This window comes from Balaenoptera ricei, chromosome 20 (genome assembly GCF_028023285.1).
Source record: "Balaenoptera ricei isolate mBalRic1 chromosome 20, mBalRic1.hap2, whole genome shotgun sequence".
Taxonomy (NCBI): Eukaryota; Metazoa; Chordata; class Mammalia; order Artiodactyla; family Balaenopteridae; genus Balaenoptera; species Balaenoptera ricei.
The window spans coordinates 52,635,125-52,653,835 of NC_082658.1; the positions used below are offsets into that span (position 1 = coordinate 52,635,125).

Here is an 18,711-nt window from a genome sequence, read left to right on the forward strand (position 1 = left end):
CAGAGTCCTCAGGCTGGGGCGAAAGATCGGAAACCTCATTTATGCCAGTTCCAGAAACATGCGTTGGTACTAGTGGGTGCCCATCTTGGTGTTGGGCAGTGACTCCAACCCTGCCCTTGGACCTCACAGCCCCAGAAGGAACAGGGAAACATTTGGCTGGGCCAAGTGAGGCACACCTATGGGCAGAAGAAGGGGTTACATCCCTCAGAAGTTTTGAGGAGTCGGCCTAGGAGCTGGTAAATAGCCAGAGAAGGTGTGGGGAAGGGAATCCCTGGTGGATAGAACAGGCAAAGGTACAGGGGGTGAGGCAGAAGATATGTGATGAATCACGGAGAGGTGTGGTGTGGTCAGAAAGGAGGGGGTATGTGTGTTTTGGGGGAGAGAGAGGAAGCAGGAGAGACTGGCTGGGACCAGAGGGCTCAGATGCCAGCTGAGGAGCTGGGGCTTGAATCCTATCATCAGGGTAGTTCTTTCTGACTCAAGTGCTTTCTGGGGTTTGGGTTGCCAGGCAGGGCAGGGTGGTGCTTTCTGGGACTGAGCTAGACAAAATGCCTCACCAGGAGTTTATACTATGTTATCATCCAAAGTGTTTTGAGGTGGGGCAGGAGCAGGGGGGGCGCTGGTAGACTCTGGGAGGAAGAGACCAGTATCTGTTCTGCAAGCAACCCAACCCCAGCTGTACTCAGCTCCCACCCCTTGCCTCTCTGGGGCTGGTCACTCAGACCTCACTGTGCTGAGGTCACAGGTACAGGTCTCTGAGAGCCCAGCCACTCAGGCTAGGCACGAGGAGTGGTCAATAGAACACACCTTTCTGGCCAACAGGGCACTTGCTGGGTGTTCCCAATCCCTGATACTCTGGACTCACTTGTTGGGAATGTTGATGAGGGAACACACTGCTGAGCAGGACGAGGCCCTCAGACCTGATCTGCTCACATCATGTGTTAATTGCTCTTCCTGGACACACGCTGCATTCCAGCTCCCAGGTGCCATCGAGGTATGCAGGTGTGCTTGGTCAGTGTGCGTGTGCCTGTGTGTGCTCATTTCTGTGTTGGTGTGTGAGCATGTGAGGAGGCGTTTATAGGGTCTGGATGAGAAAACTCTTCTTCCCCCCTGACCTCAGGCTTGGAGGGTTAAACACGTGCCTTGAGATGGTCACCCCAATCCTGGCTTGTCCCCCTGCAACACCAGACATCAGTCTGTTTCATTCCCTGAAGAGTCTATCTTTCCTCCATGCCTGGGTGGGCCTGTGAGCTTTCTGGTTTAATGCAGCTGCAGGAGGCAACCAGAGGTTGCTGGAGCCAAGCCTTATCTGACACAGGGAGGTATGGGACTGCACGTGCTCCTTCTGTGTGACCACATCAGTTAAGGTTGTAGGGTGGCGTGCAACAGAAACTGACTGATATCTTAAGCAAAAAAGGGATTTGTTGAAGACCTCAGGAGCTCACAGAATCTATGGGAAGTTTGGAGATTCAGGAGCCAGGGCTCCTGGGCCATCTTATTGGGACATTTTCTCCCTATTCTTTTTCCACCCTGCTCAAGATTTAAAGCCCTGGATGAGAGAGTCCAGTTGGAGCCTATGCCCATGCCTTGATTTATAGCTCAGGAAACCAGGGTGCACTTAGGAAGGGAAATGGACATTGAGCATCAAAATAAAACATCAATGAAAGAAAAAAAGACCGAAAAAAAAAAAAAACCCCCCACAAAAACCAACGACTGTGTCCATTACAGTGATCCTGGGCAGGCCACTGGCCTTCTCTCAGATGCAGCCTCTCATGGGACAGGGAAGAGGCTGGACTCAGTGTCCTTCAAGGGATTCTTCACTTCTGATAGCTTGAGTCCATGATCAAAGGAGATTGGAGCATCTATAATTCAGAAAGTGTTAAGAATGTTCAAAAGACAGAACAGGAACTTCTGTGTTAGTGGGGACTCAGAGCCATCTGTTCTGAGCAGGAGAGAGAGGCAGAGACGAAGCGTTCTGAGCAAAACTCGTGAGGCAGGCCCAGGCTGGGGGATGGAGGGGCTCCAAGAAGTCCCCAGCTTGGCAACAGCAGGAGCAGAGAGGAGGTGTCCTTTCCCTACCCGTGGGTGGTGACCTGTGGAGAACGTATTCAAAGGGTGGAGGGAAATGGCACAGGGAAGCTAGTGGAGGGTGGAGTCAATCCGGGAGAAAATGCCTTTACCAGAAGGGCCCGGAGAGGAATCTGGCTGGTTTCTGAGTCACGCAGAGCAACAGATACATGATGCAAATCAGCACACACTTACTGAGCACCTGCTAAATGTCATTTACTCATTCAATCACAAACATTCTCTGAGCATCTCCTCTGTCCTGGACAGCGGAAGTGAATCAGACAGTGTATGGGCCCTTAAGGCTCACGATCTGTTGTTGGGCTGGTGGAGGGGAGTGGCGGACTCATGTACAAACATAATCAGCACAGTGAGTTTGGTGTGATGGAGGAGGGATACACAGGTTACTCAAGTAACCTAGGGGAGGAAATGACAATTTAAACAAGCAGGTCAGGGAGGGCTTCCTGGAGGAAGTCATGGCTGTGCTGGATTTCTGAAGGACTAATGGGAGGAGTGACCTAGGTAGACAGCATAGGCAGAGCAGGGCTAAAAAGCCAGGGGAGGGGGTTGGCCAGGTGACGCTCTCCGTGGTCCTGAACCATCGTTGTGTTAGTAGGACAAGGGCTTTTGTGTTGAGGGGAGAGCGGGGACTAGAGACAATTGCCCCCAATTCCTGCCACTCCTCTGGGCTCCAGGAAGTATCATAACTATGAGCGAGTTCAGGGAGATCAATTTTCAGTGTAGACGAGTGTAATTTTGAGAGATGGGCAGTAGGATCTGAGGCTGGAGATTGGCATGGGTCATGAAGGGTTATCGGAGATCATGTTAAGGAACTTAGATATTTTTTAAAAATTTATTTTATTGAAGTATAGTTGACTTCCAATGTCATGTTAATTTCTGCTGTACAGCAGAGTGTTTCAGTTATACATATATATATTCTTTTTCATTTTCTTTTCCATTAAGGTTTATTACAGGATATTGAATATAGTTCCCTGTGCTATACAGTAGGACCTTGTTGTTTATCCAATCTATATATAATAGTTTGCATCTGCTAATCCCAAACTCCCAATCCATCCCTCCCTCACCCCCCCCTCCCCCTTGGCAACCACAAGTCTGTTCTCTATGTCTGTGAGTCTGTTTCTGTTTCGTAGTTAGGAACTTAAGATATTTTTAATCCTGTAGGCAGTGGAGAGCCATGGAGAAGTTTTGTGCAAGGTAGTGGTAGGGTTCTATGTGTGATTTAGAAAATTACTGGCAAGAAATATGAAGAAAAGGCCAGAGGGGGGACTTCCCTGGCAGTCCAGTGGTTAAGACTCCGCGCTTCCACTGCAGGGGCTGTGGGTTCGATCCCTGGTCGGGGAACTAAGATTTCACATGTGGCTGAAAAAAAGAGAAAAGAAAAAGACCGGAGGGGAATGTTGGAACAGGTGGTGTTGATCTTTAAAAGGGTCCAAGTGAGGGCTTCCCTGGTGGCACAGTGGTTGAGAATCTGCCTGCCAAAGCAGGGGACACGGGTTCGAGCCCTGGTCTGGGAAGATCCCACATGCCGCAGAGCAGCTAGGCCCGTGAGCCACAATTACTGAGCCTGCGCGTCTGGAGCCCGTGCTCCGCAACAAGAGAGGCCGCGATAGTGAGAGGCCTGCGCACCGCGATGAAGAGTGGTCCCCACTTGCCACAACTAGAGAAAGCCCTCGCACAGAAACGAAGACCCAACACAGCCATAAATAAATAAAAAAAAAAAAAAAAAAAAATTAAAAAAAAGGGTCCAAGTGAGACATGGAGAGGTTTGAGCTAAGTCCATGAGCAACTGGGACACTGGGAGATATTAAAGAGAAAAAATGGACAGGCCCTAGAGGTGGGAGTTGAGGGAGAAGAAGGAGTCCCAAGTGGCTCCCAGGTTTCCAGCTCAGTGACAATGTGGATGCTGCTGCTATTTGTCAAGAGATAAATGATACTGGGTGGGAGCAGGTTTAGGGGAAAGATGATGAGTTCAGTCTTGGATGTGCTGAGTTTAAGGTGCTGGGGGATATCTAGGGGGGAGTGTGCAGGAAACTGCATATGGACCTAGTGCTTGGAGATGAGGCCACATCTAGAGATGGAGGTTGGGGTGTCCTAGGGAGGTGGATAATTGTTGAAAGCCCAAGCATGGGTGAGAGGCTGCCAAGGGAGAGTGTGCCGTGTGAGCAGGGAGGAGACTGAGGCTGAGCCCTGGAGACACTCCTGTGTAGGGAGATGGGCAGAGGGGAGGTGGACTGAGCTCCCAGGTAGCAGCCGTGGGGGAGCCAGTGTTTCTCAGAGTGTGTTCTGCAAAGCTGTAGTCATCTTACGAGATGTTCTGTGGTCTAGTACACATGGGGACATGGCAGCCTATACTTCCCCATGGGAGACTCCCAGTGTACACTCTCAGATTAAAGACTCTGAAAAGTTCCTCAGTTAGGAAACCTAATTCTCTGTGTTTATCCCACCATTTCCCAAATATACTTGCCCTTGGGACACTGGCCACTAGTGAAATGTGCCCCATTTGTTTTGAAATTATGGTCTAGACCTAATGAATGAATATCAGAAGGCCCTTTGGCCATCATTGAGTTCAGCCTCCCATTACGCTGATGAGGAAGCTCTGTCCTGGAGAAGCTAAGAGCGTCGCTATGGGGCAGTAGAGGAAACACTGGATTAGGGGGTAGACACACCTGGGTTTAGTGCAAGCCTCATCATTTACTAGTGACCTTAGGTAGATTACTTCTCTTCCCTGGGTCTCTTTATCTGTGAGATGAAGATAAGAACCCTACAAGTTCTATAGCTGATGGTCCCAGAGGCTCTCAGTAGGCCACAGTGACTTGCCCAGGGCCATACAGCCCCAAAGGGCTTATTGACCTCCCCATCACCGTGCCTTTGGTGGCCCCTTATCCCACCTAAGGACCCACTCTAGAGAGTGCCTTTGAGTTAAAATCCCAGAAAAACCCACAGACTGGGAATGGCTGGCTTGCTTGGTGGCAGCTTAGAGGGCCCCCAAATTTGAAAGGCTCAAAACTCTGCCAATTTTCCCCTGCTCCGGAGCCTACTCAGTGGTGGAAAGGCAGTGCCATGGAAAGGGAATGCTCCCCTTTCTGGCTAAGGCCTAAAACTGCTCCCTGGGCAGGGCTGTGGCTGAAAGGATGAGGAATTTTGGGGAGTGGGAAGGGGACCATGGTGTTGGGCTTAGAGCCACGGTTCTGCCTTCTTCACTGCTGGACGGTCCCCTAGCTGGCCACATCCCCCTGCTGGGCACTGTCCTGTAGCTGGCACCATCACACAGTTATGAAAGTCAGTGCCAGGGCTCAGTCCGAACCTCATGGAGCTCCTAGGTCTGTCCTTCCCTGTTTAATCACCTGCCATCCTGGGCCACCCCGTGGAACTTCCCTCATCCAGCTTTGCAGGCCTGCGCTCAGCAAGCTGGAAAGAGGCAGCAAGGCAACTTTCAGAATGAAATCTGTTTTCCTAACCCTCCCGTCACAGTCATTCATACCCAACACGACGAAGCATATTTTTAGTCACTTTGCAGAATTTAAAATACACCTCGAAGGCGCCAAGAAACACCAGCTTGGGGATTAACTCTGCTCACAAGAGACAGTGGGGCGGGAGTGGGGAGGGGTGCCTTGTGCTGTGTCACCCGTTGGCTATGCCATGACTCACTGTGGCCGACACCTTCACGAGATGCACCTGCCCGTGGATGTGGGATCTGGAACAGCCTGCAGTGGGAACTGAGCTCCCAGCCCAGGCCAAAGGTATTGCACCAACCTGGGTCAGCACCAGCCCTGCTGCCAACTGGCTGCATGTCCATGGTAGGGTCATTTATGGGCCCTGGAACCTGTGTGTGAATAATTCTGGTTTCCCAGGCTCTGTCTGGTTCTAACATTATGTCCTCAGCACTCTGTACAGGATTTTCATTTCAAAGCTGCAAACAAATGAATGGGGGAGGGAGCTTACCAAAACCACAGCCCCTCTGAGATGGGTGAGAGTGGAGATTGTGGCCCTGAATACAGAAACTACCTGACCACTCTGCACAGGAGACAGGGCTCCCCGCTCCCCCAAGGGAGGACCTGGGGGACTTCCAGACCCTTTAAATCCTATCCTCCTATCTACCCCCAGAGGGAGAAACTGAGACCCAGAGAAAGTTAGGGGTCTTGTCTAGGGTCATGCCACACACCAGGGCAGAACTGGGCTAGGACCCAGCCTCCTGTCTCCCATTCAGGGCTTTGTCGTGCGCTGCTGAAGTGTGATGCTTGCGGTTGCCCGTTGCCGTGCCCTCAGGAGAGAAGGCCCCCTTTCAATGCCCTGTTTCGGGGGTGGGGGAGGGGGCCGGTTGGAGCCCTGGCTCTCTCTGCCAGGGGCTGCCTTTCTGAGGGGCAGGGGTAGGGTCTCGGTGTGCACACAGGAATGGGCCCAGCAGGAGGCAGGGGGCTGGATCTGAGCTTCCCCGGAGAGGTGGGCGACATAGCCTTCTGTGACTGGTGGAGGCCTGGGTCCTGGGCCAACCCCCCACCCGTCACGCTTCTTGGTTCTTACGCAGCCCTCCCTGAACTGATTAAATCATGGCGGGTGAGTAGCTGCTGGAGCGGCCACGGGCCCTCCTACCCGCGCCCCTGACTTAACCATCTGAGACCCTCTCTCCAGGATGTCCGTATGCCCTGAGCTCTAGCCCTCAGCTCTCTCCCAGAGTCTCCGCCGCGGTAGGGAGCGGGGGGGAGGGAGGGCACTGAGTGGGTGCTGGGAAGTCCTGCTTCCCGGACGCTACTCTTAGCTCCGTAGCTCCCCACAAACCCCCTCCGGGTCCTCGTCAGCCTCGGCGGCCACGCGGCTCCAGAGTGACTGCGCCCCCGTCGGGCGGGAGGGGCTCTGCGGCCCGGCCCTCCCCCTCCGCCCCCCCGGGGGCAGCACGTGCGGGGCGGGGCTGTGGCCCGAGCCCGGGGCTGATTGGGCGCGGGCCTGGTGGGCGGGGCCGGGCCGCAGCTGTCAGAGCAGCAGCGGCGGCGACCGCGGCGCACCGGGCTGAAACGGTGGCAGCGCCGCAGCCGGGGTCGGAGCGCAGGAGCCGACGGGGCCCGGCCGGGATGGTGCAGCGGCAGCTCCTCGGCGCACACACGCACTGAGTGGGCCCAAGCTGGGCCCCGCGCCCCCCGCGCCCCCCGCCGCCCCGATGCCGGCCGGCATGATGTGCCTGGAATGCGCCTCGGCGGCGGCGGGCGGCGCGGAGGAGGAGGAGGCGGACGCGGAGCGGCGGCGCCGGCGCCGGGGGGCGCAGCGAGGGGCCGGCGGTGGCGGTTGCTGCGGGGCGCGGGCAGCGGGCGCCGCTGGAGTGGCGACCGCCGACGATGAGGTGCAGACGCTGTCGGGCAGCGTGAGACGGGCCCCTTCCGCACCCCCCAGCACCCCCAGCACCCCCAGCTGCGCAGCCGCTGCCAAGGGCCTCGGCGCTCAGCAGCCCAAACCAGCCAGCTTGGGCCGCGGGCGGGGGGCAGCCGCTGCCATCCTCAGCTTGGGCAACGTGCTCAACTACCTGGACAGGTACACCGTAGCAGGTGAGCGAGTGCCCCACCCAGCCCAAGAACCAGGACCCTCTGCCTCGAGGTACCTCGGGGAGCCTTCGGTCCCAGGCCCCCTATATCCAAGCCTTTCGTGGGGTCCCTAAGGGCCCTCCGTTCAGGCACAACTGGGCAAGTGATGCCCTGAGATATACGGGTCCAATGCAGGGACCGGCCCCCGCACCCCCGGGCCAGGGGTAGGGGGGAGTCCCCACCCCTGGAGTAGCCCGCGCGTCCTCGCCAGCCCTTGACGTCCCATCCGTTGTCCTCTTCTGCGAGAGAGTCTCCTTTGCGTCTCTCTGCGTTCTGGCCTCCGCGCCCCCATCCGCCCCAGCCTCAGGTTCCCGGGCCTCTCCTCCCCTTCCCCCAGCCCAGGCTGTTTGTCGGTCCGTAGCCGGTCAGTTCCTTCCTTCCTCCGCCGTCTCCACTCCCCTGCGTGCGTGCGGCGAGTGCGCGCGCCCCTTGCGGGTGTGTGCCAGGGGAAACCAAGTGTGTGCTCGCGGGCGGCGCGGATGTGTGTGTGAGCGTGTGAGCGCGTGGCTGACAAAGGCTTGGGGCTGCGGGGAGCGGAGGGAGGGGCGGGGCGGGTCCGCGGCGCCTGGGGACCCAGGATGCGGTTTGCAGCTGGCCCTGGCTAGAGGCCCGAAGATGCCTCCCCCTGTTCTGTGTCGCTTGGGGCCTGCGGTAGGGCGCGGGCCACTGGGGCTGCCTCATCCTCTGTGAGCATCTCCGGGAATCAGCCTTGGGGAGGGGGTAGAGGTAGATAGAACAACTGAGTTCTAGCCCCGGATTTTCCCCTCTTGTGCTTGGTGTGTGACCTTGGGCCGGTCTTAGCCTATGTTTAGGTCTGTTTCCCCGTTTGTGAGGTGGTTGGTCCTCAGGCCCTTTGGGGATGGAAGGGCGTTCTGGGATTCCAGTCTCCTCGCTCCCCTCCCACAGTTCTGGGGCGGGGGGCGGGGGGGGGGTGCCTGTGAACAGGGGTTTTCCCTAAATTGAGCTGCCCATGGGTGGGAAGGGTGCAGCCTTGAGAGAAAGAGACTTTGGCCAGGCTAGCATGTGGGGGCTCTCTGCCATGGGAGAGCAGTGACTGGATACCTGACGTCCTGGCATGCTGGCCTAACCACAGCTTAGTAAAATCTGGAACTAGAAAAAAAAGAAAAAAGATAGAGGGGGGAATCTTGGACAGACTCGAAAGAGAACTTTGTACCCATGGAGAGAGGCAAGCCCTGGCTTAAACCATAAAACATATGCCACCTGGGTCCCCTTCCCTAGGACTCAAGTCTCCCACTCTGTTGAATGGCCTTTTGTGTCAAGTGGAAGGAGGAACTCTGATGGGAGAGCAGAGGCTTCCGCCTTCCCCCACTCCCACTTTCAAAACCCTTTATCTCTCTGACCTTCCCTGCGGGGAGTTGGAAGTGGGTACCAGTGGCACCAGTTTCCGGGTCGAGCTCAAGGGGCTCTTACTTTGGCCTGGTGAGCAGGAGTACCCAGCACCGCCCAAGTGCACCAGCCCCTGTGCACCAGCCCCATGGCACACACATGTGCCATGCTGCCTGGGACCTGGGAGCTTAGGTGCCACCCTAAAGTGGGGAGAAGTCAGAGAACACGGGGGGCCTGTAGTTAGTGCAACATCGACTTCTGTCCATAGATGGGCAAACCGAGGCCCTTGTCCAAGATGGCCCGGAGAGTGCACAACAAAGCTGGTGTTCGATCTGCCTGTTTCCCACCCTCTCAGCTGGGCAATAAATGGCCTGCTTCTAGCGCTGTAACACTTTCCAATTTGTTTTTTCATGCCCCAGACCACCCCCTCTGATATTCTTAGGGAAACTGACTCTGCTAGGGGCTGAGGTGCGACGGTGGGATCAGGGAGGGCTGGTGCTTATCTGCCTCCACCCCCACTTGCGTCCCTGAGTCAGAATGGGAGAACAAGATAGGAAATTTCTGGTGAATTGGTAAGGGGGGGTGGGGCAGTAGGGAGGAAGGCCCGGAAAGCTCTGTGCAAACACCGCCTGAGCTGTGCATCCCTCCCTGTCCCTCCAGGGTGGGAGCCCATGTACCACCCTGCCCCCAACACACAGCATACACAGATTTCCTCTCCGGATAAACCTGGCTCCCTCCCTCTCTCTTTATGGTAGATTCTCCTACCACCACCCCCTTGCTGCCAAGTTCAGTTTTCAGGAAGATTTATTGTCTCTATGGCAACTACTATGGCTTGATGTATCTTGGGAGATTGGGGGGGCCGCAGGGGAATGGTCATCCCTGGCCCCAGTCCACCTGTTGCTGGCTGTCCGGCTGGGACAGAGGAGGGGAGGCAGACACTCCACTGCTCATTCATCTTTGATATTTGCACCCACCTGATCCCTGAGAACCTCACCATCTGGCCCTGCCTCCCCCATCAAAAAATGGGGTGAGTTCCCACTCTCTTCCTTTAAATCTGTCCTGTGCATTTCTGTTTTCATGGTATAGACCAGCTCTGTCCAAAAGGGATATAATGCAAGCCACGGCTATAATTTAAAATTTTCTAGTAGCCACATTAAAAAAGTAAAAAGAGTAGGTGAAGTGAATTAATAATGTATTTTATTCCACTCAATATATCCAACATAATTCAACATGTAATCAATATAAAAGCTACTCATAGGATAGTTCGCCTACTTTTCATACTGAGTTTCGAAACTCAGTGTGTTTTACATTTACAGCACACGTCAGTTTGGACTAGTTGCTATTCAGGTGTCCAACAGCCACAGTGGCTCGGGGCCACCACAGTGGACAGTGAAGGCCTAGAGTCTTTGATGCCAGAGTTCACATCCAGGCTCTTCAACTTCCCAGCCGTGTGACCTTGGGGATGTCTCCTGAGCCTTCTGGGTGATCATTTCCTCCCCTCCACCTCCCGGGGTGTGTGGCATAAATGAGAATGTCTCTTAAGCCAGGCTCCTAGGAGAGCTTCACAAATGTCAGCTCCCTGCTCTTCCATGGCTCTGCCCAAGCTGTGCCCTGGCCACTGCGCCCTCCTGTTTCTCGATCTCTGACAGTTCCTTTCAGGAAGCGTTGGCAAACCCCTCCCTTCTTCACCAGGGCTGATCTCCATCCTGGGAACTCCAGGAGGTTCTGCCTCTGCCCTAGCATTCCCAGCGCCACCCCCGGTGATCTGGCTAATTATGGCCTCTCCTCCTCCTCCTCCTCCTCCTCCTCCTCCTCCCCCCCCTCCTCCTCCCCCTCCTCCTCCCCCTCCTCTTCCCCCTCCTCCTCCCCCTCCTCCTCCCCCTCCTCCTCCTCCTCCTCCTCCCCCTCCTCCTCCTCCCCCTCCTCCTCCCCCTCCTCTTCCCCCTCCTCCTCCTCCTCCTCCTCCCCCTCCTCCTCCCCCTCCTCTTCCCCCTCCTCCTCCTCCTCCTCCTCCTTCTCCCCCTCCTCCCCATGAGAACCCCCTGAGGGCAGCAGGTCTCAGAAGCAGGTGAGAAGGGCCAGGTTCCCGCTCTTGCTTTCCTTACTGAGCATTGTTTCAGTTGGATGACAGTGAGGTAGCCCGGAAACTGCCTCTCAACCCTTGCCCCTACCTCCTTGGGTGGATGAGGACACTGACACCGGGAGAATGCTGGAACTTATCCAAGGTCACATGGCAGGACGGAGCAGGACCAGAACCCTCCAGTGTGGTCTTCTCTCAGGGGGAGGACAGAGCATACCCCCTGCTTCTGACCTGGAAACTCAGAGACTCTGCTGGCCAGGGCAGAAGCCCTCTGGGCAGATGAGTTTCAGCTCAGTTTAACAGCAGCAGTTTGAGCTGCCCTGGGGCACGTGGCTCCTGCTCCCATGGCCCCTACGAGCCTGGCAGCCACCCACTCTCCATTCGGAACCCACTCCTGGCTGCCAGGTCAGGAGAAGGAAGGAGCCTCTCAGGCGAGGGTCCTGAGTCTCCTCTTACCAGCTCTACATCCTGGTGCCGGAGCTGCCTGTGCCCATGGGCTCCCAATCTTCCATCTGTAAAATGGAAGCAGAGCTGAGGGTGTAGGTGGCAGCATTCTGCTCCTGGAACCAGGCCCAGCAAGAGGGAGCTGGGCAGGCCCTGTTCACATTTGGAGAATAACTATTTGAAAGCTGAGATCCTCCCCCAACTTCTCTGGGACACCTGTTCTCTTCATGAGACCTAGTTTCTTTCCCTTTGATCCAGCCCCCTGGCAGACCAGGCACTTGAAATTGGGCGGAGCAGGGGCTGGTGAGGAGAGGCAGAGCCCTGCCCTGGGGGAGTCCTTTTCTGCCAAAGAAGCTGAGACCGGTATCCATGGCAACCACTCACTAACACAAACCCAGAAGGAGAGAGGAGTGCAGGGACCCAGCCTGGAACCCAGGCCTGGCAGGGACTGGGGGCTTCCCCAAACACCTGGCCTCCGCGCAGGAAGGGCTGCCAGGCACGGGCTTTTAGCTCTTTTTCTGTCTGCTTGGTTGAGGCTGTCCAGGGCTGACGGTTGGGGAAACAGAAGCTCTGGGCCTTTTACAGAGTCACCTGAGTGTGTAGAAGCCAGGTCAGTCCTCAAGCTCCGTGTCTATTTTTGTCGATAAGGATATCAACACCACTCCCGCCCTGCCCCCTCAGGTGGCTTTGTCCCTTTGAGCGGCCCTGCCCTGGCCACCACCAAGTCAGCACTATGTAAGGTCTGCAGGGCGGGGTGTCCCAGGGCCACATTCCAGAATGCCTGTCTGGTGGGTCAGCGTCCAGGTGCACGGCTGGGCTGGCCTGGAATGCCAGTGCCCCAGTGACTAACCGCCAGCAGCCCATTTCCTTGCTCCTTTTTCCTCCTTGGCCACTCTCTGGCTGGTTCTAACAGCATTTTTGCTGTGCCGTTGACCTGTCAGAGAAGTGCTTTGAAACTCACTGCCTTGATTTGGGACCCAGGGCCAGTGACTGGCGCAGCCTGTGCCTTAGTTTTCCCTGTGTGAATGCGGCAGGAAGGCTGCAGGCTGCAGGGTACAGCCTGGTCTGAGAGTGAGGCTGCTCAGAGAGGAGGAGTTCCACGTCCCTTCCCCAGACAGGAAGTGGCTTTGTTTCTGCCTGGGTGTGGGGCCCTGAAATCCTGAGGGTAGAAGGCGGATGAGAGCAAAGGAGGCAAAGAGGACACTGTCTTGATCCCCAGGCCCCTGGGGCTGGGCTCCTGGTTGGGCCCTGACAGTCTCCTGGGCTGAGCTTCCTACTCCTGGCTTTATCAGAATTGCTGTGTGACCTGAGGCAGATCCTGACCCTCTCTGAGCCATGAAACCACAATAGATGATTTCGTTCCTCTTTTTCTGTGGTCAAGGTGTTGCTCCCAAGGGTAGTATGGGGCGCATGACTTGGTCGCAGGGACTCTTGTCTTCTGGAGCTCGGCTCTGCCTGTGCCTCCCTTTTCCAGGACGACCCAGGACTGTTCCCTAGATGCTGCAGCGGCCAACCTTAGTTTTTGCTGCCGGGTCTCCGTGGTGTCTCTGCCCTCCTTCCAGGAAGTCTTCCCCACATCCCCCTCACTCTGTCCACCTCCATCACGGCACCTACCCCCATAGAGGGTGACTGTCTCCCTTCAGCCTCACGTGGGCTGAGCCTGGTCATCTCTGTGTCCCCAGTATGTGTGGGGGGCTGGCACGGGCTTGGCTCTTGTTGGCCGACTGAGTGGCAGAATTGAGTTGACCCGGCCCTGCCTGTCCCCAAAGCCCATCCTTCTGGGCTGAAGGGGCGTTGGTAGGTTTGAACGACCCTGGACAAGGACCAGGCCCCTGTAGCCGAGGCTGGGGCTTCTCTCGTGGTGGCCGGCGCTGCCCTTTTGTCCTGACTAGGGCACACAATGAGCTGGAGGCCTCATGTCTCTGAGAAGGAAGGGGGGGCAGAGATCAATGTGGTCCCTGTCTGCCCAGCCCGCAGCCCTGACAATGGGGCTTCCTGGCCCCATGCTGGGCAGAATGGCTCCTGTATATGCAGGAGGGCACTGTGGTGGCTTCGTCTGGTCTCTTCTGCAGGTAGGGCACTGGAGGCCAAGGGCTGGTCCCAGGTCACACTGCGAGGTGGGGTGAAGCAGAACGCTGGTCTGCTGTGGGCCTGGCCCTCTTGTGGTAGTTGGGAGTGGTTGGTGAAAGGAGCCCTAGGGAAGATACGGCGGAGGGCAGAAGCATTTATATTAGAGCAAGAAAGAAGCAGGACTGATGCACTAGCCAGAGCTTGGAGGCTAGGGGTGGGGTCCCAGCCTCCTGCCTTGCCCTCAGTTCTCTGCCTCCATAGAGACCTTGCTGGGGTCTACCCTCACAGCCTGGTAGCTCCGTGGGGTCTTCACGGTCCCTTCACTGCCCAGCATGGACTTGCAAATGGGGTCCCAGGCAGCAAGGAGCACCATTATGCTTTGTAAACTGTAAAGGGCCGTGCCTGGGGAGGGAGGGTGTTACTTGGTCACACACTGTTTCTAGCACCCAGGTGAGGGCGATTGGTGTGGATGTTGGGAAGGGGCTGGCTGCAACCTCTTTTCTGGTGCTTTTTGGGGTGCGGTGGGGAGCACAGGCCAGGTCGGGGCGCTTAGGGGTCTGCTCGGCCTGGCTCCTGCCTGGCTCTGTGGCCTGTTTCCTTCGCCCCCTGAATCTCAATTTTCCATCTGAGAAGCGGGGGCGGGAGTCGCTGGTCGCCTGGGCCACTGGAGCAGCACACAGGGAGAAGGCTGAGGGTTCGTGGGCTTGAGCCACGCCGTTCTGAGGTCTCTTATCTCTCCCCACCCTCTCTCCCCCCATACCCTGGACTTATCCCGGGTCTGTGGCCACACAGGCCACACCCTCCATGGGTCATGATAAGGGTGTGGCCACCTTGTCCGCGGCCCCTGTTGGTCTCGGGAGTCCTTGAGCCAGAACAAGGCCCGGGAGGCTGAGATGGGAAAGGAGTGGCCCTGCAAAGCCCCCAAATTGCTAAGGCCGAGTCTGGTTCCAGGAAAGCTGGCCCCAAATGATAGACCAGAACCACAGGCCAGAGGCCCCGCTGCCTGTCCCCGCCCACTCTGGGCAGAGAGGCTTGGTGGGAATGGGGGTGGGGGGATGGGGAGGGAGGGCTCTCTGAGCTCTGGGGGTGGTTCTGCTCGCCTCGGGCTGGGGGGGGTCTGTGGGCAGGGCCCTGGGTAGGGAAGGGTGCTATGGGGTGCTCTTTATGGGGACAAGTCTGGAGTTTAAGTCTTCTAGGGAGGGGGTGGGGCCTCCCTGAGGGGCTGAGGCTGTGGGCCAGGGGTCCCATCCTCATGGTCCCTGCAGAGATGACCACTAAGCTGTCCTGACAGATGACCCAGGTCTGTAGGCAGGCATGGGGGTAGGCGGGTTAGCACATGTAGAACAAACACGATTAAGATTTAGAATGGACCCAGTAGGGATGTATAGGGATCCTGGGTCAATCTCAGATGGGCAACCTGAGGCTCAGAATAGGGGCCAGATGCTCCTGTAGGTCACTCAGTTTGTCCCTGGGGGACGGGGGGAGGGTCTTGCCCTGTGGAAGCTCTGGGGCAGGTAGAAGTGAGTGTGCTTGACAGCCGGGTCTCTGGCTGAGGAACTGCCTTGGCCCATCCCCCTTAGGCTCGGGAAGGAGGGGGTGGGTGCTGGCGGGGCCAGGCTGTGGTTTCCCAGCCTTAGCCATTCAGAGCCAGGTCAGCAGAGCCAGGCCTTCAGGCCCCTATAATTACCGGGGTGGGAGTTGCGGCCCTGCATTGGAGCAGGGGTGAGACTTCCAGAGTGAGCCAGCCCTGAGGCCTCCACAGGGGAACCAGGGTCCCTCCAAGAAGGACCAGCCAATGGCAGGCATCACCCATCCCTTCAGATCCCTAGGCTCTGTCTTTCCAGCCATCTGCCCCCATGTGGGAGAAAAGAACGCTGAAGTGGGAATTCCCATTCTCTGGGAACTGGTCACAGCCGGGGCTCTTGCCCCATGATGATCTTGATGACCTATGATAATGTTTGTAACATTTATTGACTACCTACTATGTGCCAGGTACCATTCTAAGCATTTTACATGGATCAACCCATTTAAACCTCACAACAACCATATAAAGCAGATCTTAAAATTAATCCTTGTTACAGAAGAGGAAACTGGCACAGAGAGTTTAAGTAACTTGCCTAAGGTCACAAAGCAGGGAAGGTGGAGAAGCCAGGATTTGAACCCCGATGGTCTGGCTCTGGAGCCCATGCTCTTGGAAATTCAGCTATGCTGCCTGCTGCTCTGAGAGAGGTAGGGTAGACATGGGGTGATGATGGCTGTGTCTGGGAAGTGAACGTGAGCGCCAGGTGGCCTGCCCTGGATGACAAGGCAGAAAGAGACCTCAGGATCATGTCCCAACCTTGCATCTGAGGCTGGTCTGAACTGGGGGGTCCTGAGGTCAGTGTGGGTTTCCTCTTAAACCTTGGCCTTTTTGAGGACTCTGTGATGTCAGCAGGTTGGGTTCTGGACCTGGCTCCTCTAGGGGCTATTGAAGGACCAGCAGTGATGGGGGATCACTGCATCTGTGACCAGCCAGATGGGTGAGTCGGGCCAGGTTCCATCCAGCTCTGGGGGTGCCTTCAAAGTTACAGGCACCTCCTCAACAAGAGCCCCAAAGGAGGGAGTTGGGGGGGGCACCCTGATAGACATGACCTTGGATCTGGGCCCTGGATGAGGTGGATCTTAGCAGGTGGAGATGAACAGTCCAGGAAGAGGGCACGGCTGTAGTCAAGGCCTGGAGGCCTGTGGGCCATGATATGTGAGTCACAGGGGCTTCAGACCAGCCAGGCCAGTGGTTTCCAATCACCTGGGCAGTGTGTTAACAGATTCCTGGCTCTGGCTTCTAGACAGGGTGATTGTGCAGACCTGGAGCACGGAGGCCTCAAATGCTAGAAGAAGTCTGGGCTTAATTTGGATGGCAATAGGGAGCCACTAAGCTCTACTGGGAAGCCACCCTCAATGACCTAATTTGGTTACACTCTCAGAAGAGTGTCTGGCATATAGTAAGCACTCAGTACACGTTAACACCCATATTATTGTTGTTGTTAGCAGTAGTATTACTGAACCAGGGACCTGGGCCAATGGATTTTGAAGACCTCATGGGTGACTCTGGGCCCTAGCCAGAGTTGACAACCACTGTGCCACGGCCTTAGCTCCTTGAGTTCAGAGATTGTCTTGTGGTCTCTGAAACCCCAGCCCAGGACTTAATAGGAAGTTGATAAGTGCTTGTGTGGTCAGGCTGCAGGAGGGATGCTGGATGGGCTAGTAGAGGCTGGAGGCAGGGAGTCCAGGGAGGAGGCATTTGGTGAAGGAGAGAGAGAATCGTTGGGGCCCATTCATGGGAGGCGAGGGGGGTGTTATGGCCGACTCCCAGGTGTCTGGTCTGGGGAGTGGACCAGGTAGGTGGTGGAGCCGTGGAATCGGGGTCCAGGTGGCTGGGATGCTGAGACATGATAGAGCCTGTGGGGTTGAGCCACCAGAAGGCAGTTGGCTTCAGGCGGGGATGGAGATGAGGACATCGAGTTGGGGAGGGGTGAGAACTCTTTTAAGAACTTCAGCTGTGGGAATCCCCAGGCGGTCCAGTGGTTAGGACTCGGTGCTTTCACTGCCATGGCCTGGGTTCAATCCCCGGTCAGGGAACTAAAAAAAAAAAAAAAAAAAAAAAAAAAAAAAAAGACCTTCAGCTGTGAAGGGGGGAGAGAGAAAGAGCGACTGGCAGGGGGGATGAGGCCGGACTGTTGTTACCAGCAGGATGAGAGAGGGGTGAGCACATTTGTGCGCTGGTGTGCAGGAGACAGGAGTGAGGGAGATGCTGATAGCACAGCTCAAGCCAGCGGCTGACCCGGGCCAGCTTCCCGGGGGGCAGGAGGGGCAGCTGGCCTCGGACAAGAGGCGAGCCCCTTGGAGGCTTGAGAGGGGTGTAATTAGGGTCAATGGGTAAGAAAATTCAGGTGCTCCTGCTTTTCCAGAATGTTTTCTTGGCTCAGGGAGGAGGACCCTGTGGGCAGAGGACGATTGTGGCTGTGGATTTGGGGTGATTGCCTGGAGAGGCCTGGATCGGGAGCTGTGGCCGTGGGACAGAGGGGGGCTGCGGGTGTGGTGGGAGCCCCACCTTGCCCGCCCTGGGCTGGTGGGGCTGGAGTGGGCTTGGTCTGAGCTGGAGGAGGCTGCTGCTGGGCGTGAGGCCCGTCCTGTGACCCACTAAACCTCAGCCTCCAGGAAAGAGGCTAAAAATAAGGCTGTGGTGAAGAAGGGAGGGGGTGTGTGGGTCCAAGCCTGCCTGGAGCCCAGAGGAAAATCTGAGACAACAGTCCGGGCTGCTGTGACACACGCTTCCCGTGCCAGTGGCCAGTGGGGTCTCACCCGCCTGCAGCCGTGGCCCTTTGCAGGCCTCGAAGAGGGAAAACAACCGAGAAAGGCTCAGGCAGGGCCTGACCTAGGGTCTTACGGCCTGTACGAGGCCCTGTTCCCTGGAAGGGTTTCTCTGGCCTTCTGCCTGGAACTCAGGCCTTGGACCCAAGACTGGGTTGCCGGGGGGTACTGGGGTGGGGACATCCAAAGCTGCCCGTGCCTTGGGGTCTAGACTGCTCAGGAGTTCCCAGGGACCCTGGATGCCCATCTGGATATGGTGAAATATTCCTCCCCCTTACGAGGAACCCTGTTCAGTAGAGGAAGTCAAGGAAGGCTTCCTGGGACTTCCCTGGCGGTCCAGTGGTTGGGACTTCGCCTTCCAGTGCAGGGGGTTTGGGTTGGATGCTTGGTCAGGGAGCTGGGATCCCACCTGCTTCAGGGCCAAGGAACCACAGTATGGGGCAGAGGCAGTGTTGTAGCAAGTTCAATGAAGACTTTGAAAATGGTCCACATCAAAAAAAAAAAATCTTAAAAAAAAAAAAAAGGAAGGCTTCCTGGAGGCAGAGGCAAATGCTGGACCTTAAAGTCATGGGTGGGGGAGTGCATCCAGTCAGATGGCTAGGATGTGCCTTGGGGAGGAAGCAAGAGTGTTTTGATTTGCTGTGGACACATGCCGCCTTTATCATGACCATTTTGATATGGCCGTGGGTGGGGACCCACAGTGCAGGGCCCAGGGGGAGTTTTACCCTCCTACCATCTCCTGACTCTATCCATCCTTCCGTCTAC

At 56.5% G+C, this 18,711-nt stretch overlaps 1 protein-coding gene across 2 annotated transcripts in view; it reads left to right on the forward strand.

The window, feature by feature from the left end:
• Positions 1-7,084: 7,084 nt before the first annotated feature.
• SPNS2 (SPNS lysolipid transporter 2, sphingosine-1-phosphate) overlaps positions 7,085-18,711 on the forward strand; it is a 34,354-nt gene continuing 22,727 nt past the window's right edge. For both annotated transcript variants that reach the window (XM_059908391.1, XM_059908390.1), the window contains exon 1: positions 7,085-7,619. In XM_059908391.1, the coding sequence (XP_059764374.1) occupies positions 7,238-7,619 (382 nt within the window). In that variant the 5' untranslated portion in view covers positions 7,085-7,237. The remainder of the gene's footprint in view (positions 7,620-18,711) is intronic.